A 22,477-nucleotide genomic window follows, 5' to 3' on the forward strand; every position below is an offset into this window, starting at 1 on the left:
GATGAGACCTAAAGAAGAAGTTCTGAGGGTGGTGGATCCCTGGCCCAGGCTGCCCAGAGAGGTGGTGGAGGCTCCATCCCTGGAGACATTCAACATGATCTAGTGAAGATGTCCCTGCTCACTGCAGGGGGTGGGACTAGATGGGCTTGGAAGGTCCTTTCCCACCTAACACATGCTGTGATTCAATGATCCTATTGAATTGGCCAACGAGATGATAAATGACTTGCAGAGGCAGACAGATTTGTTCATTAAGAAATCAACACTGAAGGAGGAAAAACAGAAGAAAAATGAAGCCAGGACTCACCACTTGATAAGAAGTTAACACACAGAGTGACTTCCAGTAACACCATGGCTCACTGCCTGCCTCTGCCAGATTAAGGGCCTGCTTCCTAGAAAGGCACAACTGGGAAGAGAAAGCCCTACGTTTGGATGCTGGGAAGGTCTAGCAGAAGTGTGCATCCCTCCAGCCCACGTGGCAGATTTATTTGCTTGTCAGGAAGCCATCAATGCTCTTAACTTTCTCTTCCTGCTCCCACAGCTAAGAGATATTTAGCAAAATGGTTTTGATGGGGATTCTCTTAGGGGGGGGTTGTTCTTTGTTTCTCTGAAGTAACTGCACAGTCTCTGTGTTCCCCATCAGTTGATGTTATTCCCACTTAATTCTCTTTCTTGGGTTTTAGTAGCTCAAACAAGTTGGTGCTGGAGAAAGAAGTCATTGCTTGTGTGTGATGCTGTAAAAGCTAAAGCTATCCATCTGCAACTCCTTATAGAATCATAGAACATGTTAGGCTAGAAGGGACCTTTGAAGGCCATCTAGTCCAACCCCCTGCAGTGAGCAGGGACACCATCACTAGCTCAGGCCACTCAGAGCCCCATCAAGCCCAACCGTGAATATCTCCAGGGCTGGGGCCTCTACTCCATCATCCACATGCCATTCTTTCTGGAGTGAGACTCCAAAAGTTGTGTTGAAAATCACAAGGGTTGGGTTTTATTAGGGAGTATATTTTGGGATAACTAATTTTGAGGCTTGCAGCGATTTCTTCAGCTTTATGCTTTTGAGCCTTCATGTTTTGACAACAATAAGGTCTTGAAAGTTTTTAGAAGAGGAACCCAAGTGGAGTTTACTCCCATGGTGGAGGGAACCACGAAGTGCTGCTCTGTCCCACATCACAGGACAATGGGCAGTTGCTGTGTCTGCATTTTATAGTCATTGCTGGAAAATTAGTTCTTAACTATTTTGAAGGCTGGAGAAACTGGTCTTGGGAAGAGACTGAAGGAATTCACAGAACACAGAATCGCAGTGGTGGGAAGGGATCTCCAGAGCTCATCGGGTCCAACCCCCCTGCCAAAGCAGCTCCCTAGGACAGGGTGCACAGGTCAGTGTCCAGATGGGGCTGGAATATCTCCAGAGCAGGAGACTCCACACCCCCCTGGGCAGCCTGTCCCAGGGCTCCCTCACCCTCACCGGGAACAATCCCAACTTGAGGTCATCACCCCTTGTCCTGTCCCCACAGCCCACTAAGAAGAGGCTGGCCATGTCCCCCTGTGTCCCACCCTTCAGATATTGATAACCATTGATCAAATCCCCTCTCAGGCTTCTTTAATCATCTCCATGTCCCTCCTCTGGACTCTTTCCCAGAGATCCCTGTCTTTTTTATCCCAGGGAGCCCAGAACTGGACACAACACTCCAGGTGGGGCCTGACCAAGGCAAGGCAGAGGAAGAGGATCACCTCCTTTGACCTGCTGGCCACGCTCCTTTTGATGCACCCCAGGATCCCATTGGCCCTAAGTCACATCTATGACATTCAACAATCCAATTTCTATCCCCAGCATCTTCTTGTACACATTGGAGGACACAGAAGAGTGCTCATAATAGAAATAAATTTATTTACTATAAGAAATCTGAGGTGTCTGTATGTTACAAAAATAAAAATGTACAGTCATTGTCACAAAACCCACTTTTTTTTAGTATAAGTTAGTGCTTTTGCAAACAAAAAATAATAAAAAAAATCTTGATATAAATTTCCAGTTGGTACGTCTCCAACTGCTCTGCATCTGAACAGTGCCACTAGCTCACAGAAGGTCAGGATCACAGAGGAACCATGCTGATGGACTGGCAGTGTTGACCAAGGTGATGGTTTGAAGCCAGCTGATGCTAGCTTGGAGAAAGGTGGCATCGCCGAGCAGGAATCATAGAATCATAGAATAGTCTGGGTTGGAAGGGACCCCAAGGATCATAGAGTTCCAAACCCCCTGCCACAGGCAGGGACACCAACCTCCAGGCCTGGAGTGAAATTGGTGCACAATTTTGTTGAGTTATTCAGAGCACGTAACTCGGTATTCATGCTGCTTTTTGGCAAGTGTGGGAGACCAGGCAAGACCTGGCCTGGAGTAACGTTTGTACCAGTTGAATTAATTTCACCCAATTATTCGTCTCGCCCCAGTGACTATGCCATGACCCTCCCCATAAAGCCAAGCTCCCTTCACAAGCACAAGGTGCTGCCATGGTGTACCTTTTCTCTTAACCCAACCCTATCCTAAAAGTTCACTCAAGAACCCTGCAAATGTCCTATTTTTCTTTGCCAATCACAGTATCACAGAACCCTTGTCCTGTCTCCACAGACCATAGAAAAGAGGCTGGCTATTTCCCCTTGTGTCCCACACTTTGCCAATGGTGCTCAAAGCTGAGACAATCCCCTCCTTCGCCTCCTGTGGTTGTGACATTGTTGGTTAGGACAAGAGACCTCCATGGTACTGTGGCTCTACCAAGCTGGGACCACAGGAACCTGCCAGTTAACTCTGAACGGTCCCAGTCACCCTTGACTGAACTCATCTGGGTACATCAGCAGTGATTCTTTATCTCCACCAAGCCACTTCAGAAGGAGGAGGAATGGGAGAAGCTAAGAAGAGGTCTGAGGAATTGGTCTGGACCAGGATCAGATGTGTTTGCCTCATCCTAAAATAGACCCAGGGTGGCTTTTACAAAATATGACTTGCCCAGTGCTGCAGCACAAGCAGTTTACATTTTTGGGGTGAGGAATCAGCATCCTTGTGGCAAAGCTGGGCAAGAAAACCATGGGCTTTGGCTCTCAGCTCTCTAACCCAACAATTACAGAGAGAAAGACCAAGTGGACCTTCTGGGGAAGTGTTTTGTGGATGTTTGCACTGGTTTACTTTGAACTGTCCTGGCTGGTGGAGGGGGGGATGCATGACCAAATCCAGACAGGACTGAGATTAAGTTTAGCACCATGTTTACTGGTATACCTCCTCAACCCAGTGTTTAGCACTGCCAAATTTGTCCCAGAGGAGAATCACACTGTCAGTCAGGGATATGCTGACTGGCTCCATTAGACCAGGAAGCAGCATCTGAGCAGCATTTCGGGTAACACCAGGCTGCTAAAGGTCGCTAAAGGCCCTGCCTCTGAGCAGCACAGAGGATGTGACAGCACTAAGCCAAGGGGATGAGCAATGGTCTTTGCTTCTTTGCTGGAAACGTGAGTCACTAGTAAGGGGGTTGAAAGCAAGACATGAAAAGCTCACCCTGAATTCTAATGAGCTGGAGATGATTATTAAAAGTCAGCAGTTAAGAGACAGCTATGGGTTCCAAAAAGCTTTTCAAAGGTCAACATTGCTGTTGGGAAGCACTAATGGGTGTTTTGGAAGATGCTGACTCTGCTGGAGAAAACTACCGCAGATCTGCTTGATGGTACCATTAAACTCCTGTGGGGTGGTACCGGTATACTCAAGTGGGATGGAGGGTCCACCAGCACCTTCTTTTAACCAATCAGAAGCCAACCCTTGGACAGGAGCTGGGAGTCCCCTCCTGGCTCTGCCAGCAGAAGCCGGGGCTTGAAGCTGGGAGAGCATTTCTTCAGGGATGCAAAGCTGTGGGAGACTCTTCCCCACTGCAGGAGGGATTTGTGCTTGACATTTTCATCGACCTGTTTATCAGAAACACAGCTGACACTCCTCATCGACCAACAGCCTTCCATCCCTTGCCAAGGCACGGAGAAACCCCTGCTATACCTCTGTGCCAGGGAATGTAGATGGATTTATTGAGTGGAACCTTTTGGACACGTTTCTGCTTTAGAAAATGATCTAAGGCATTCAGTGTGTGATATATATATATATATTATTTTTTTTTAAAGCATATTTGGCCACAATGATAGAGGTGACCCAGCCTTACTGGTGGAGAGGAGCCATTCAGCATTGAACAGAGAGGCAGAGATCACAGATTCACGCAGATCACAGCATTGTAGGGGTTAGAAGGGACCTCCAGAGATCACTGGGTCCAACCCCCCTGCCAAAGCAGGCTCCCTAGGACAGGTTGCACAGATACAGGGTTTGTGTGTGTAACCACAGCAGCATCTTCCTGAAAAAAAAAAGATAAGTTTGACATGGTGACAAGCAGAAGGGTGCACTGAACACAGACCACCCTCAAGTGGGTGCAAGCCAAGGCACACTGCAAACACCAAAAGCCCTGGGTCCTGAAGCATCCTGACCTCCTTTCACACCTGGGATAAACCTTTCCATCATGGAGACGGTGCTGGCCATGCTTGAGCAGAGCTAGGATGCAGAGCTAGGCCAGGTTGGATGTGGCGCTGGGCAACCTTGTGTAGATCCAGGCCTGGAGGTTGGTGGTCCTGCCTGTGGCAGGGGGGTTGGAACTCTGTGATCCTTGGGGTCCCTTCCAACCCAGACCAGCCTATGACTCTATGATTCTATGATTCTATGATTTCGTATCCTTGGATAACGTGTCCGTGTCGTTGGTGGTTCCCAAGTGACTATTGGGCACGATCCCCAGTGCCATTTCGTTTCGAGCCTTCCATGGCATTTTGTTGCCTGCAAACTTCATGAATCGTTGCCCTGCTAGGAAATACAAAATGGGATCCAAGCAGCTGTTGGTGCTAGCTAGGGGACGAGTCACCTTATAGACTAAATTGATGGCATTGAGGGTCTGGCAGCTCAAGTCCCAGCTCCGGAAGGAGTAGTACAAGGTACGAGTGACATGAAAAGGAAGGAAGCAAACGATGAAGACCACCAAGACAATGATTATCATCTTGACTGACTTCTTTTTGGATCGGGACAGCCGGGACATCCCGCGTGTGGGTTGCAGCAGCCTCCGGGCCATTAGGCAGTAGCAGATGATGATGATGAGGAAAGGGATGCAGAAGAGCAGCACCAACATGACGGAACTGTAAATGACAAACTGGCCAAAGAGGTCCTTGCTGGACGTGTCGTGGCAGGTGATGGTGTCACGCTTCACACTGGTGGTGACAAAGAAGAGGATGGGTGACTGGCACACGACTGTCACCACCCACACGATGACCGACACCCTCCGGGCGTAGCGAACGTGTCCCCACTGCAGCGACTTCAGTGGGAAGCAGATGCCCAGGAATCGATGGATGCTGATGCAGAGGAGGAAAAGGATGCTGCAGTAGAGGTTGGTGTAAAACAAGAAGCGGACTATTTTACACAAGCCCACGCTGAAGGGCCAGTTGTCCCCCATGGCATAATAATATACCAGGAGGGGCAGGGAGACCACATAGAGCGTGTCAGATATGGCCAGGTTGAACATGTATGTGGTGGAGGCATTCCAGGTCTTGATTCTGAAGATGAAGCCGTAGAGAGCCAGCAGGTTGAGAAAGAGACCCACCACACACACAATACCATATGAGACGGGCAGCAGGACATACTTGAAGTCCTCATCAAATATGCACTTGTAGGTATTGTCTCCTGTGCCGCCGGGGTCCGAGGAGCTGTTGATGACTCTGGTCCATGCTGGAGGAGTTGTTAGGTTTGCCATCACCCTGTGGGGAAAGCAAAGAGGCTGTAAGGACATGGAGGTAAGGAGTCCCTGGAAGTGGTGGGTTAGATGAATCCCAGTGCCACAATGCCATGACACATTGTGTGGCCAATGTTGTTGTTACTACTCTAAACTACTGCTACAACCTTCCTTTTTCCTCCCTTCAAGTTTGCCATCAATGCTTGGCTAATCTACCCACAAGCATGGCTTGCTGCCCACCAGGCAGTGCCATCTCAGTGCAGGTGACAATGATTTGAGGGGTGACAATGTGCACATCCTGCCAGTGCATCACGTACCCTTGAAGACCATGGCATCATCGCATTGGGTGTTCACACAACCAAGGTAGTCAATAGCGTACAGGACTTACAGTAAAGCAGATGAAGGGAATTTTATTTATCCTCATGTTATATCTGGAGCACAGAGGAGGAACCAAGCTGCTCTAAGGTCACCAAAAAATCCCAGGCCCCACCTGGGAGTCAAGCTCAATGCCCCAACCCACCCTTCCCACCAGGTTCATACAGAAATTTGGTCTCCTGCACTACAGGAAAAGGAAAGATGCTCCATTCTGGGCTTAACCACCTATAAGAAGTGACTCAGCTGAGCACCTTGAAAGGTGGGTCCTGCTAAATCGCAGGCAGAATGGGCAAGGAAAGGAAACTGGGCTCTTCAGTGAGCAATCCCTGTGACTGGCAAGTTTCTGATTTCAGAGGTCCTCAGCTATTCCTGGTAGAGCAAACATCACAATAACAGAAGGCTCCCCGAGGTAATCAGACCTTGCCAAAAAGAATCATAGAATCACAGGCTGTGTTAGGTTGGAAGGGACCCTCAAAGGCCACCTAGTCTGACCCCCTGCAGTGAGCAGGGACACCTTTAACTATATCATGTCTCTCAGAGCCCCATCAAGCCCAAACTTGAATGTCTCCAGGGATGGGGCCTCCACCACCTCTCTGGGCAACCTGGGCCAGAGTCTCACCACCCTCAGAGTGAAGAACTTCTTCCTAATGCCTCATCTAAACCTGCCTTGCTGTAGTTTAAAACAACTGGCCCTTGTCCTATTGCTCCATACCTTTCTAAACAGTCCTTTCCAGCTTTCCTGTAGGTCCCTTCAGGGACTGGAAGGGGCTCTAAGGTCCCCCTGCAGCCTCTCAGCCTGGCTTCACAGCAGAGGTGCTCCAGCCCCCGTATCATCCCCATGGCCTCCTCTGGACACACTCCAACAGGTCCATGTCCTTACTGTGCTGAGGGCTCCAGAGCTGGACACAGGTGAGGTCTCACCAGAGCAGAGCATGTTCTCCACCCCATTGCCTGGGTTTATTGATGCTGCTGCTGAGTTTTTAATGCCAAGGAGTTTTCCTTGTGTTGGGCTGATGGTGGTCACCTTGCTGATTCAGCTTCCCAGCCTTGAGACTGGCACATCCAGCATCACCAGCACCAGAAAGTCTGCCTGTGCTTACATAAAGCTGATGTGTGCATGGGAACAGCCAGTTGAAATGAGAAAAATGGACTCAAAAGAGTCTCTGCAGACACACAGAGTCTGGCTCTGTCTGTGTCAGGAGAGACAAGGGCCCTTTTGTGTGGCAGGGACAGCCCACGACCCAGCCGACACATGATCGCTCAGCAAGACCATCAGCCAGGAAGCAAATTAAAATGCATTTGCCTCCCCTTCCCGTAAAACAAGCTGGTTTGATCTCAGGGGACGCAACGTGCTGAGCCCTGTGCTGCTGTACCCTGTCATGGGAAACCCGTGGAAACAGGGTTAGGGGAGATGAATCCAGAGAAGGAGCTCAGAGACCAAGAGTGAGACAAAAGGTTTGGGTAAAGGCATCCTTTGAATGAGTATGTGGGATGTGCCCTGATGCAAATCCCATCATGATTTTAGGTGGGAAACAGCAATGCCATCCTTCTCAACTTAATGGTTCAGCTCTAACCTGGTGCCACCATGCTGACATGAGCATGTCCTTTCCTGCAAACAAGTACTGAATCACAGAATCACAAGGTTGGAAAAGACCTTTAAGATCATCAAGTCCAACCATTCCCATACTATGCTAAATCATATCCCCAAGTACCTCATCTACCCATCTGTTAAACACACAAGGGGACTCAGCCTGGGCAGCCTGTTCCACACCCCCACAACTCTTTCAGGGAAGAACTTTTCCCTCATATCTGAGCTGACCCTGTCCTGGCGCAGCTTGAGCCCATTGCCCCTTGTCCCATCTCCTGTCCCCTGGCTGAAGAGACCATCGCCCACCTCTCTGCACCCTCCTATCAGGTCAGTGGAGGCGCTGAGAAGGTCTCCCCTCAGCCTCCTCTTCTCCAGGCTAAACACTCACAGATTCTTCAGCTGTTCCATTTTGACCCAGAACTATCCTGCTTCAGTTTCTGATTCAGATCCTCCAGGAAAGGAGGTGATGAAGTTCTCCTAGAAGCTGCCAGCCTGCATGGTGTCTCAATGGCGCGAAGCATTATGGCACTAAAATGCACCTTGACAGCTTATGGAGAAGGGGTGAAATGATGCCTCCAGCCCATCACATGGGGATAACTCTGGTCCTTGCTTCAGGGACTGGCTCAAACAACCTGTCCACACATGGCACGGATATGATCCCTGATGATGTTTCCCCCATTTTGACGGTTCCCCCCTCAGAGCAGACCACAGGTAGCACCGGCCTGAGGCTCACACTTCCTGAGGACATGAGCAGAAACCACAGGCACGCTCATGCACTGCCTAATCTGCCACATCTGCAAAAATCCAAATATAATTTTAGGAACTGCTCTGTGATGGACATGAGAAACCAGGATGCATCTTGTCCTGTCCCAGCTTTCCCTGTGCCTGGTTCAGCTCTGGACCCATCACCTTTTGCCCTGCTTCCTTGGCAAGGGGGTTGGAGAAGGCTGACAGTGCTCAGGGAGATGGGAAAACACTTTCCAGATGCTCTTGTCCCGAAGTTCCTTCCCCATGAGCTTTGCAGATGTGAAGTCAATACAGAGGTTGCCTGTAGACCTGGCAGTCGACCAAACATGTCAGACTTCAACAGAGAAGCCAGACAAGGTGCCCTAAAAGGCATGGGGAAGGGTTACAGAGCTCCAGAAACCTTGTACGTGGTTTCCTCATGCCTCTAAATCTGCATCCCACCTGTACCCTGCAGACAACCCATCACAGACAGAGGCAAAACCACCTTATCTCCCAGCCTCCCTCCCCACAGGCGCCTGAGACAGCAGCTAGAAAACCCAACAAGGTGTTTGAAACCCATCTGTAAATAAAGGTGGGGAATCTCCTCCAGCGTGCAGGGCAGCACAGGCTGCCCCAGGCCATGCTGCCGCCACAGATGTGCCAAGATGCACATCTCCATCTTCAGGAAAAGGACCAAACAGGGCTCTCTGGTTGGCTAGAACAGGGTAATCAGAGAGACAAAGCCCCACTCACAAGGCAGCCTTGTCCTTGCCGTTGTGCTCTCCCTCCTTTTCCCTCTGGAAATGCCATTCTTTTTTAGTTCCCCCCACCCCTACTTTTGCCCAGAATCCCTGGGACAAAACCTCCTGTGTCTGTCAGGGCCGTGGCTGCAGTCCACCCCCTCACCCTCAGCCCTGCTGCATCCGCAGTGAGCGAGACGGAGAGGACGTGGCCAGCCAAGGCCTTGTGTGAGGGCACAAAAGGCAGCAGCTGCCCTTTCCTCTGCCTACGGGCCGGATGGCACAAACACCAGCTTTCAGTGTGACACATCAAGGCACCAGCGGGGATGAGGGGAGAGGGGAAGCAACAGCCACCCCTGAGGATGCTGAGCTGGATAAACACTTCTCACAGAGTCACAGAACCGTAGGGGTTGGAAGGGACCTCCAGAGCCCATCGGGTCCAACCCCCCTGCCAAAGCAGCTCCCTAGGACAGGTCACACAGGTCGGTGTCCAGACGGGGCTGGAATATCTCCAGAGAAGGAGACTCCACACCCCCCTGGGCAGCCTGTCCCAGGGCTCCCTCACCCTCACCGGGAAGAAGCTCTTCCCCAGATTGGTGTGGAACTCCCTGTGCTCCAACTTGAGGACATCGCCCCTTGTCCTGTCCCCACAGACACTGAGAAGAGGCTGGCCATGTCCCCCTGTGTCCCACCCTTCAGATATTGATACCCATTGATCAGATCCCCTCTCAGGCTTCTTTTCTCAAGGCTGAACAGCCCAAGGTCATTCAGCCTTTCCTCGTAGGGGAGATGCTCCAGGCCTTTCATCATTCTATGAGTCCCAAAACAAAATCCCTAACAATGCTTTGGTGAGGACCACCACTGCTTCATTGGCTCTCTCAGCCCTTCCTGGGGTCATGTCAGGAGGTGTTTTTGTCTGGCATTGAATGAGGGTGACCATACACTGCTTTTGAGGTGCCCTCCAGTCACCCATGCCCAGCAAGGGCATTGCTCAGACCCGCTTCCTCGATGCCAGGCCTTCTGATGGCCCTTGGATGAACCTCATTGCAACGACTGGACCATCTCTCTCTCTGCAGTGTGGCTTTGGATAATTTTTGGTGTTTCCCACCCCCATCATCTGTAATGGATGAAGACAGCATGGGGAAGGATAAGCACTGTGATGCAAGGAGACCAGGCAGATCAGCATTGCAATCCTGGCAGCCACCTACCCTTAAATATATATATACCCACAGGCATGTGCATGTGATGTCAGCATCCCAAAACGGTCCCATAACACTATCTATCACGGTTGGGCAGGGGATATTTAGATGAGTCAACACAGGGAAGGAGGGGGGCTGTCATCGGAGAAGGTCATGGGCAGCTGAGGAACAGGCAGCAAGGGCCAGCACAGGGGGACCATGGGTCGGACACTGAATCACTGAGTAAAGGGCTTTAATCCTGAGGTTTGCCCCATTTTTCAGAATTCCCAGTACCATCCCAGCAGTCACCATCCATCTTTCTGTGATGAGGAACCTGCCAGCAGAAGCAAAGTCACCAAAGCAAACAAAGCAGAACCAAATTACAGCTGCAAAGAATGTTTGTTAATGATGGGGAGGGAGGGATGGGAAATGATGAAGTTTAATTGACCTTCCTGCATAATTAATGCGGATTAATTTACCGGCAGGACCTCACAGATGCAGCCCTTCCTTCTGCTGGTGCAAAGCCCTGGGAAATCCAACCCACCAACTGCGAATGCAGCTCCTGTTGCTTTACACTGTAGATTGAATCACACAGAATCACAAAATCACAAGATTGGAAAAGATCTGTAAAATCATCAGGTCCAACCATTCCTGTCCTAAGCTAAACCATATCCCTAAGTACCTCATCTCCCCGTCTGTTAAACACACCCAGGGGTGGGGACTCAGCCCCCTCCCTGGGCAGCCTGTTCCACAGCCCCACAACTCTTCCAGGGAAGAACTTTTCCCTCCCATCTGAGCTGACCCTGCCCTGGTGCAGCTTGAGCCCATTTCCCCTTGTCCCATCTCCTGTCCCCTGGCTGAAGAGACCATCGCCCACCTCTCTGCACCCTCCTGTCAGGTCAGTGGAGGTGCTGAGAAGGTTTCCCCTCAGCCTCCTCTTCTCCAGGCTCAACACCCCCAGCTCCCTCAGCCACTCCTCAGAGGATTTGCCCTCCAGCCCCTTCCCCAGCCTGGTTGCCCTTCTCTGGACATGCTCCAGGACCTCCATGTCCTTCTTGGAGTGAGGAGCCCAGAACTGGACCCAGCACTCAAGATGCAGCCTCACCAGTGCCCAGTCCAGGGGCACAATCCCCTCCCCAGACCTACTGGCCACACTATTTCTGACACAAGCCAGGATGCCAGTGGCTTTCCTGGCCACCCGGGCACACTGCTGGCTCAGTTGGCATGAAGCCACGATCCATTTACTGCATCTTCCCCACCAGCTCATTTGCAAGGGGCACAAGGAGACCGCGGTTGTTTCCCCCTGCCCTAATTTATAGGCATTTACTAGGCTCATCAAACTAAAAAAAAATTGCTCCAGATCAGGAACTACTCGAGACACTGGGAAGCAAATGACCTGGCAGCATTTTCTCTCTCCTGTGGGACTGTGGTTGAAACCCTGGGCAAACAAAAGCAAACAGGCAGCGTGATCGGATGCTATGGAGCTTCTCTGGTTGGGAGTCTGAGATGGGCTCAGGCTGAAACCTGAGCCTGCCCAAACTGCCTGGTTTTCATCTGCCCTTTCCATTTGGCTCCTTTCCTCCACAGTGACCTTCAGTGTCTTTCTCCTCCGGCCACCACTGTGGGCTGAGGACATCCCCAGTTGCCCCGGTCCCACCATCCTCATCGTTCCCTCTGTGCTTCTCTCCAGCTATCCCAAGGCAAGATACCCCCAAAATACATTTCCAAGATACCCAAAATCAAGGTTTAAAGATCTTAAGGGGCCTTAACTATCTCCTTTCCTGGAGCCACAGGCAATGCTCCCTCTTCTACCCCCCATGGATCTGACCTACCCCTTTCCCACACCCTCAAAGTAGCCAGAAACCCTCATTTTTCCCCAAAGGAGCTTTCAAAGAATCCATGTTTCTAATCTCTCCTCTTCAAAAAGCATCTCAGAGGGCATAGGGGAGTCTGCTCTGCCAAAGCATCCCATTCCTCAGTTTCCCCTCCTCCCCCAGACTGAGAAAGAGTAGAGTTAAATTTCTTTTCTCTATGAAAAGTATTTTATTGGGGGAGTTTTGGTTTCGTAGAGGGCTTTTCAGTCACTTGACCTAGGCTAAAAAGGGGAGAGGAAGTTTCAAACAACAACTTCAAAAGAACTTTCTGGTGTTGTTTGTATGTCAGACACAACGTTTCACTTTAAGCCAAATGACTTTGTGAATCCCTGGTTTTCCCCCAAAAAACCTCCCTGAATTCCTCCCTGAATCAATCCCTCCACTTCCCAGACAGTACCAAATTCTCCTGCCTTCATCCCCACCATAGGAAGTCAATCCGGATTAACCAACGCTCTGGCTTGAGAGCAAATTAGATAACAGCATTAAACCCACGGGTGCTGGTGTTTTTCATCTAATTAAAAAGTCTCCTTCTTTCAGTTGAACCTGACTCGATTCCCAGCACGTCATGTCTCCAGGGACAGATCCTGCTGGAAGCAAATCTCACCCTGGCCAGTATTTAATCCCGTCATCACCAGATCAAACAGTTCCCTTCCTGCTGCTCTGAAAGTGATGCTGCCTGCATGGGTTTCCCCACCCCCAGCACACAGGTCCCAGGACATCCCCAGTCGCCCCGGTCCCACCTGCCCTCCTGGAGACCCTGCAGCATCCCACAGGGTTGAAGGCAGATTACATCCTATTTGAACCCTTAAATCTTGATTTTTATTTATCAGAGGAGGGGGGGAGAAATCGGGGCACTGGCATCCTTGAAATTTCTTGGGGATTGTGGGTTTTTATACCTGGAATATGAATTTGACTCCAAGATTTTCTTTGTGCTTACTGAGGAAGTGATGGAGGAACAGTGTGGAACCACTTTCTGATTCGTTCTACTGCGTCACCCTCTGTTTCACCCTACAAGCCCCATACCTGGGAGAAACTAGATTTCCACGGAGACCTAAAAGCCTCCCGCCCAAACCCAGGGAGTCACCCATCAACCCCACAACCCGCCCTCCAAAACCAAATGCGCTCTGCCCTATCCAGGAGATAACACAATTATCAGGCTTCACCACGGCACCCAAAGTTACAGCAAACCCAAAGCAGCACCAAAACCTCAGAAAACCCCCTGGTGGGGAGGGAATAATTGGTTGTTCTTCCATAAGAAGCATCCTGTGGGAGCAAAAGGGCCTTTGTTCCCGTTAAGAATTTAAGAGGGGATGTTCAGTATTAAGGAGAGGTGACAATGTGGCCGGTAGCACGCTCCACTGCCAGCAAAGTATTCCTGACTTTGGCTCTATGTCAATAATCAGAGATAAAAATCAGGTCAGGGAGAGACAGGGGTAAAGCCACTCAGTGCCAGGACAGTTGAAAATACTTCTCAGTGCTTTATAACCCACCACAGTCCCAGGAAACGGCCACGTTTTGGGGTTCAGCTGCCTATTTTTGGGGGTCTTTGGAGCTCCTCAGCTTCTCAAGCACCAAGGCTGAAGGCCCAAGTTCCCTTTGGTCAGGTATAAATGAGGAAGAGGAACTCATGGCACATGCTTCGTGGTAAGAAAATGTCCCCGTTTCAGCAGCCACACCAGGGGTACTGTCCCCCACCTCCAGCAGCCCCCCCGCCTGCCCCGAGGAGTGGGGTTTGGTGCTCTCTGCCTCACACACAGGAAGGCAGCGGGTTGCCAAATGGGTTTTGCAATAAGCTGATAAGAAAACTGTAGCAGAAAGAGAAATTAAGATGTTTCATCCTTAAAAATTGCTCCTGCAGCGATGCCACCCCATCCCCTGGTCTGGGGCAGAAGATGGTCTTGGGGTTAGGAGCTATCAAAGGGAGTCAAAGGAGTTTGAAGCCAGCGTCTCACTGATCTGGGTGCAACTTAAACCCAAATAAATGACACAGGCACCCCAGCATGTGAAGAGATGGAAAAACACAAGCTGGGCTAAAGCAAGGACTCAGCTCCGTGGCTTTTACCAGAGGTGTGTACAGGAAACCCCTGATAAACAGCCAGTGAACACCCCTGGGAAGGGAGAAACCGAACAGGCAGAAGAGATTATTGGGATTTAACGGGTAAACAATCGAATAATTCAGGCAAAGAGGAGCAAAGGGCACCCAGGAGGCTTGTCCAAGCTACTGGCTCGAGGTGCTCATGCCAGCACTGGACCTGCTGCTGCTCCAGCCACCCTGGTTTTGGATCAGTTCAGGGGTTTGAGGGGAATTTTAGTGGCAAAAGAGCCTCTGGGTGATATGTGGGGTGTGAGCTGCTCCCACACGGAGAAGGAGAATCAGGGTTTGGTCCTGCCCTTGCAGTGCCCTGTTCACTGCTTTTTGGGTGCACAGGGACATTGTGTCACCAATGTCACTCACTCATGGAAGAGGGGGATAAGCAGCCAGTGCAGCCCCTGTGCGTATGCACGTGTGTGCACAGGGGTGTGTGCATGTCATCCTACAGCCACAGAACCCCAGGCTGGTTGGGGTGGGATGGGACCTCAAAGTCCATCAAAGCCCACCACTGCCAGGGGCAGGGACACCCTCCACTAGCTCAGGTTATGTGTATGTCCCCCCGAGTGTGTGCACAGGGGTGCATGTGTGTACCCCTCACCAGTGTGTGCACAGGGGTGCGTGTGTGTGTCCCCCACCCGTGTGTGCACCCCCCACCCGTGAGTGCACAGGGGTGCGTGCGGGTGCCCCCCACCCGTGTGTGCACAGGGGTGCGTGCATATCCCCCCCACCCATGAGTGCACAGGGGTGCGTGCGGGTGCCCCCCACCCGTGTGTGCACAGGGGTGCGTGCATATCCCCCCCACCCGTGAGTGCACAGGGGTGCGTGCGAGTCCCCTCCCAACCCGAGTACCCACTCCCACCCCGCGCACCCCTTGCACACCTGCACCTCGTGGGTCGCAACCCCCGCCTCACACTATCGTACACCTCCCCCCCCCCCCCCCCCCAACCCCCCTCCGTGCCCCCTACGCTTCCCCCGGCCGCATGTGGCCCCGCTCACCGGGCGATGCCGAGCCGGGTGGCTCCGTCCCGGGTGGCTCCGTGCCGATCGCTCCGCTCAGGCCGGCGGCGGAGGCAGTTCCATGCCCGGGGCTCGGTCCTTCCTCAGCCCCGTACCCGGTCCCGCTGCCCCCGGCCGCCGCCGAGCCGTGTGAGTCGGGCAAAGGGACGGGGTGGGGGGGGGGGGGGTGGGGGGGGCGGGATTGGGACCGTACCGCCCTCCCCTGGTGCTGGGAATGGGGCAGGAGCGGGGCAGGACCGCCCCCCCCACCATGGGGTTGGGACTGGGGTTGGGACCGCCCTCCGGGGATGGGACCGGGGCCAGACACCCGCACTCCGGGGTGGGACCAGGGCGGGAGACCCGTCGCTCCCGTCTCTCGCCCCAGCGAAATGGGACGGGGTTGGGACCGGGAGTGGAGACCGACCGCTCCCCACCACCACCCCCGCCCCGCCCCCCCGCCTTTCTCTGCCGGGGATGGGAACCGGAGCTGGAGTTCGAGCCCCCCGACTCCGCAGATGGGACCATGGATGGGATCGGAGCTGGGGTTGGGACCGGCCTCCCCACGCACCGAGGCTGGGACCGGTGCTGATGCTCGGACAGGAGCACCCCCTCCCACCCCCTCCCCCCCACCCTCACCCCCCCACCTTCGTCCCGGATTGGGACCATGGATGGGATCAGGGCTGGACCCAGGGTAGGATACAATCCCCACCCCACTGCATCCAACCTCCCCCATTCCCCAGGGAGCTGCCTCCCCCAAGGGGTGCCCTGGCCACAGCCCCCCCACCCCAGGCAGAGCCCATAGTCCCTACCCTGGGCCTGGAGCAGCCACATGGGGTAAGGGGATCCCAGGACCACCTCTGAACCAGCTGGATGAGCACCATTCTGGGCTCTGCCTCAGCCACTCTGACATGGAACATGGTCCCATGGTGGGTGACAACAAACTGTGACCCATCATACCCAGGGAGGGTACCAAAGCACCCCAGGAGATGCCCTGTGGCACATCCCTCTCCTCAAACTGGTTTCATATCCAAGGGAAGCAGAGGGATGGGGGTCATGACATGGTAAAGGGAATTTTGAGGCCAATTTTGATTCTAATTTTAGCTCCCAGGAACCCTTCCCATTGATCAGTCAGCGAGCTAAGTCAAACCCAGCTGCCTTGCCATGAACTCCCTAGGGTGGGGGAATTTATTTGTTAAAAGCTTCATTTTGGGGGGGCTGATTCACCACAGGTTCTCCTCCTCCACGTATTTTCCTGGGAGCCACGTGACAACAAAATGCCTCTTCCTTGGGGATACAGGTAAACCCTTGGAAAGGGGATATTGCACCTCTTGCATCCCAACACCGGAATTGTGTCTTCTCCTGCGAGCTGCTGGGGGCTGGTTTAAACCACAAATAGGTGTCCATCTCCTGCAGAAGGTAACAGACCTGGCAGAATCCCTCTGCTGGGATGCAAAACATCTACAGAGACCTAAGGGCAAACTGGAAAAGAAGTACTTCAAGGGTCCTAAATTTCTAGAAAATATCATAGAAACATAGAATATACTGAGTTGGAAGGGACACATAAGGTTCTTCAAGTCCAACTCCTGGCCTCACATAGACCCAGCCAAATCAGGGTCAAATATGTCGAGTTCAGGTGTGAGCCAAGAGGTTGCATCTGCCATATCCCCCCCCCCCAACACCCTACAGAGGTGCTCTGGGGTTCGTGTTCTGGCACAACACGGCCTTCCAAGAAGCTATGGAGGGCCACCACTGTCTCCATAGCCTGCCCTCTCCCTGCAGATGATTGATGCCTGAGTGAAGCAGTGACCAGATTCAATTCTACCTCCCAAGTGGGACTCACTCACCTGGACTGAAAACCCTTCGAATTTGGGGGTGAGGGGGCGGGCTGGAGGATTTCTGGGCAGAATGGGCCCACAGAACAACCTCCACTGGACCATATGTAGGTGGCCCAGTTGTTTTTCTACCGCCGTGAATGCAGAGCGAGCCCCAGCGCTCCCCTGTGTGTTCCCCATCTGTGTCCGTGGGTGTAAGCCAGCTCCTCCTTCTGCAACTGGATCTGATTTCACGTGGGGGGCTTCTTGGGTCTCCTGGATATGCCTGAGGGGAGGAAGAGGGGGGAACATAAAGGGAGGAGGGGAAGAGCCCCCATGCCATCCATTATTCAAATGTAGAAAGTGGCAGCCAGCTAAGGAGGCATTAGCTGGTGTGGAGAGGATGTGAACATCTGGCACGGAAACGGTGCTGCAGAGATCTTTCTGATGGACCTCTATGCCAGAAAACAACAACAAAAAATGTGCCTGTTTCCTTCTCCTGATGTAATTTGTTTGAGGAGGGAAAACAATACATCATGTCGCAGCTATTTGGGGCTGATAAGGGAGGAAGGGCAAGCTTGTTGCTTCAACAGAGGGAGGGAGATGCCTGGGCAGAGCTGTTGAGTGAGGCTCAGACCGGTGGTGAATCTATCTAGCATTGCCATACCAGGATGCCAGCATGGTGCTGAGTAAAGTCCATCTCTCTGGGATTTGGAAACACTTCTTGGGCAAAGATTGGGTTAACCAGACCCCAGCACCATGATTTCATTCTCTAAGTCCTTTGCCCAGGCTCCCTTAAAAGAAGAGATGATGTCCAGAGATGCTGGAAGGAGATGTGGATGATGTCCAGAGATTTGCTGTCTGTCCTTGTATGAGCTTTGGTCCGTGGGGTGATTGCTGCTGCTCAGAAGCCTTTGCCTGGCCCTGTTTCCTCCAGTCTGATCCTCTGAGGTCTGAGCATCCACAGCTTGTCCACCAGGAAATAAAGCCAAGCAACTCAAGACAAGAGGCAGGCTGCTTTTTCATGTCAAGATAATTAATTATGGTCACCAGTTGTGGTTGGGTTGGCAGCTCGATGCTGGATGCTTCAACCAGCATGAGGAGATGCTTTTCTAAAAGCTTGTTTGGAGCAGGGAAGTGGTCCCCTGGAGAGTCCCTTTCCCATCAGAACTTTTCCAAGCCTGCTTGAAATTCCAGCAGCTTCCAACAAGAGGAGCTTCCCAGCTTCACTGCCCACTGCAAGGAAAAGCCTTTCCTCCCCCTTTTTTTTTCTTTTTTTGCATTTTCTCAGCTTTCTCCACTCATTTGGGCACAAGGCAGGTGGAAGGAGCCTCGTTATCTTCTGATGTCCACCCTAACCCACCTTACTCATCAGGTCACACATTGCCCAGGGGACCCAAGCGCTTCCCTCCCTTAAAATCTCTATTTTCCAGCTCCAAAGAAGCTTAAAGAGGCCAAAGAAAAGAGGCAGATGTTTTGGATCTGATTGAGCAGTGAATGATTTGTGCAGCTGCAGCCCAGAAAATGGAGGCCGAGTGGTGATACCCATTGAAGCTGAGCTGGAAAGTAGCCCTGCATTTCCCTTCACAGCTTCATTTTTCAACTGTTTTGGCAGCAGTGCAGGTTTCTAAGACACTTTCAAAACATTTCCATGCTGTCTGGCGGGGAGGAATGCTATACGGGAACGGGAGGACCGGGAAGGTCAGGGTGGCCACAACAGAAGCCTGTGCTGCACCCATGGGTGCAGCTTAAATCTGCAGCAGGGGCAGGGGGACACTGGTAGAAGCAGTTGAGACAAGCTGGGATATATCAGATCTGTTTTTATTGCTTTATTTTTTGAGCCTTGGTGGAAGTAAGGAAGAAAGTTTGCAGACTTGTTGGTTTGAGCTTCCCAATCTGCTTCATGTTTGTTGGTGGGAGAGGAAAAGGTCATGGATGCTCATCCTAATCCATGTAAGTGCTACATGATGCCCTGATCCAACCTGGCTATGGACATTTGATCCCTTCTCGTGGTATCTTACAGGGATCTTATTATTGTTTTTAAATATCTCTAGTGTGGGACACAGGGGGACATGGCCAGCCTCTTCTCAGTGGGATGTGGGGACAGGACAAGGGGCAATGGCCTCAAGTTGGAGCACAGGGAGTTCCACACCAATCTGGGGAAGAGCTTCTTCCCGGTGAGGGTGAGGGAGCCCTGGGACAGGCTGCCCAGGGGGGTGTGGAGTCTCCTTCTCTGGAGATATTCCAGCCCCGTCTGGACGCCAACCTGTGCGACCTGTCCTAGGGAGCTGCTTTGGCAGGGGGTTGGACCTGATGGGCTCTGGAGGTCCCTTTCAACTCCTATGGTTCTGTGAGTCTGTGATTCTGTATCTTAGCTGGTAAAATGTTCATTCACCTAAGGGGAGGCAGAAATGTGCCCTGTGTGACCAGACAGGCAGGCGGGACATCCCATGGGAGCAGATTTGATTTTGCAACTTTACCAAGGTGGCTGCAATTTCCCTCCAGAAGTCTCTAATTCAGGACCGTCAGCAACTTCTTAGGGTATGTAAGAGGCAGTAAAAACCCATCCAAGTGGAGGATGAAGCATCTGATCATGGTGGTGAATGCCAACAGGGCGTGTGGGGAATGAGGTCAGTTGGGGTTGGGGACATGGAACGACCTTCCCAGGAGCCAACCAAGCTCCAAAGCAGGGTTGATTAGGGAAAGAAGCATTGGAGATGGGGGTTGGGGCTGCAAAAGCACCATGAGCCAGACCCTCTGTCCATCCACCATACACATGTGGTCCTGTATGAATCTCCTCCTGCCATCCCCAAGGCTGATGGTGTTTGCAGGCAGCACCCAGGAGCCGCAACCACAGTGGTGGGTGGGTGGATGCAGAGCACAGAAAGGCACCCTTTTCCCACTCATCCCTGCAACAAAAAGCAACGAGCAGATGCAGATGAAGCACAGGCAACCTTTCCTGTCTGGGACCACATCCAGCTGGGGATGGGGGAGCTTGGAGAAGACCTGAGACACGTGATGCTCTCACTGGAGCAAGCAGCTGGAAGCTGTGAGGCTTGACCTCTCCCACATTGCTTCAGCACAGAGAAGGCTTTGCTCTGCAGCTTTAGCCATCTGGGTGTCTATTTCTTGTTCTCTGTCAGCAGTTGGGTTGTTGTTTTTATTTAGCCCAGGTTTCATTTCCTCCCCACAGAGCACACATGATGACCCAGCCCTTCTCCACTGACTGCAGAGCTTCAGAGCTGGAGGGCAATGGAGGCTCCAAGCTTTGAGCTGCTGACTTTTCCTCCAAGCTCCTAGACGACCCAACTCCAAGCACATCCCCCCTCCCTCAGAAGGATGCTTGTAAGAGAGTGATTTGGGTGGGCCACCACCTCCCACGTAGAATGAACACCAAAGCACAAGGGTCCTGTTGTAGCTCGCAGTTTTGCTTCTATAAAGACCTTAAATAAACACAACACACCAGGGCAGGCATGTCTAAAATTAACCCATTGGCTTGGGCTACGTGTTTGCTCACAGTGAATGTGGTTCTGCACCACAGCCAATGGAGGGACAGAGGGAAGGGGGTACATAATGATGCTGCAAACCCCACAAGCTGGTGGGGTCAGCCTTCATAGAATCATAGAATTATAGAATGGTCTGGGTTGGAAGGGACCCCAAGGATCACAGAGCTCCAACACCTCAGCCACAGGCAGGGACACCAACCTCCAGGCCTGGAGCTACACAAGGTTGCCCAGGGCCCCATCCAACCTGGCCTTGAACACCTCCAGGGATGGGACATCCACCACCGCTCTGGGCAGCCTGTTCCAACCCCTCACCACTCTCTCTGGAAAGAACTTCCCCCTAATATCTAATTTAAACCTCCCCCCCCCTTTAGGTTCAATCCATCCCTTGTCCTGCCATTACCTACCCTTTTAAAAAGTTGGTTCCTCTCCTGTTTCTCTGCTCCCGTCAGGGATGGGAAGGCTGCAATGACGTCCCCCCACAGCCTTCTCTTCTCTAGGTTGAACAAGCCCAGTAAAGGTCTTCCCCAAGTGTCATCCTCAGCTCTGCTGCTGCTGACCCCACTGGTAGAGTTTTTCTGAGAAGCAGAGGGCTGAGTTTTCTGCCAAATTTCCTGATGGTCTTTGCCTCTTCCTCTTCTGCAACTTCCTTTGAAACTTCCCAGAAAATAGTAAGACTGAGATTTAAAAAAAAACCTAAACCCACAAAGAAGGTCTTGTTCAAGAGCTGGATTTAGGGGCTTTGAATGAGTTACAGTGATGGGAAGAAGTTACTGGGAGGAGAGATAATGCCCTGGGCATGGCTGGTGCTGCTGGAAGGGGTTGTGCACTGATCCTGGTGTCTAAGAGAGCAGGTAAGTATGTGTCCTGAAATAAGCTCCCCTAAAAACAGCACCAGCAACCCAACCACATAATAGTCCAAGACTAAAATAGTTCTGGGGGAGAGGTTGTCCCCAGCCCCCCCACCCCCCCCACCCTCCCCTACACCTTCTAAAGCTCGTTTCTTTATATGCAGAGCTGGTGAAATGCCATGCAGGTATAGGTCCAGCTACGCATGGACCCCTGGTAACAGTGTGGTGGGGCACAGTGGGCATGGGCAGTGAGATTTCAGGGTCCAGTTGCCTCCTAAGTTTTGGCAGCCAGGGGGGTGGGGGGTGTTACTGCTCAGCTGACCCATCAGCAGCTCAGCCTGAAGGTGAATGCCCAGCCTGGGGCCATGGTAGATTTTGCTCTGGGTCTTCTGCTGGGGATGGTTGGACCCCCCCTAGAATCCTGTGTCTGCAATCCCATTCTTGGTCTATTCCTTGTGAAGGACACAGCAGGCAAGAGCCACAGAGATGCTCAGGAGCATGTTCCCACCAGTGCTGGGGGAAAAGCTGTTATGCAGTATTTTTCTGGGTATTTTTTTCTTGCTCTTGGCTCCCAGCAGCCAGAATATGGGACCAGTGCAGGGTCCCACCCTGGAATCCCTTTGTTTCAAAAAACCCCACTTGTTCTCAACATGAAGCTTTTGAATTCATTTCCTTCCCCTCCTGCTCCAAAACAACCCTTGTGTCCTTGGAGACATTTGTGCTGAGATGACCCAGGGCATGGTGTTGGGAGGGCAGATGGATGCATGGACACAGCTGCCTGTGAATGCCATGTGATGGGCTTTGCTCCTTACACAGCTCAGCTCAGAAAACAAGAGGTTTGCTCAGTCCCAGATTATCTAAGAAAGGGCTGGAAAGCATACACACACACAGACAGGTGATGCCAGGATGAGTCCAACTGGTGCATGGGAGATGACCATCTAAATCAACATTTCAAAT

The 22,477-nt window shown here is 52.0% G+C and overlaps 1 protein-coding gene across 1 annotated transcript; it reads right to left on the reverse strand.

Moving 5' to 3' along the window:
* Positions 1 to 1,871: 1,871 nt before the first annotated feature.
* P2RY2 (purinergic receptor P2Y2) lies at positions 1,872 to 15,500 on the reverse strand. The gene is made up of 2 exons (XM_084263144.1): positions 15,356 to 15,500; positions 1,872 to 5,811 (listed from the first exon to the last, which is right to left on the reverse strand). The coding sequence occupies exon 2, from the start codon at positions 5,805 to 5,807 to the stop codon at positions 4,731 to 4,733; it is 1,077 nt and encodes a 358-aa protein (XP_084119270.1). The 5' UTR covers positions 5,808 to 5,811; positions 15,356 to 15,500; the 3' UTR covers positions 1,872 to 4,730.
* Positions 15,501 to 22,477: the final 6,977 nt, after the last annotated feature.

The sequence above is a fragment of the Gallinula chloropus genome, assembly GCF_964237585.1.
Source record: "Gallinula chloropus genome assembly, chromosome: 1".
NCBI lineage: Eukaryota > Metazoa > Chordata > Aves > Gruiformes > Rallidae > Gallinula > Gallinula chloropus.

What these genes read in the sequence shown, in the direction of transcription:
- P2RY2 (XM_084263144.1), bottom strand. Translation starts at nt 5,807, where the DNA reads ATGGCAAACCTAACAACTCCTCCAGCATGGACCAGAGTCATCAACAGC.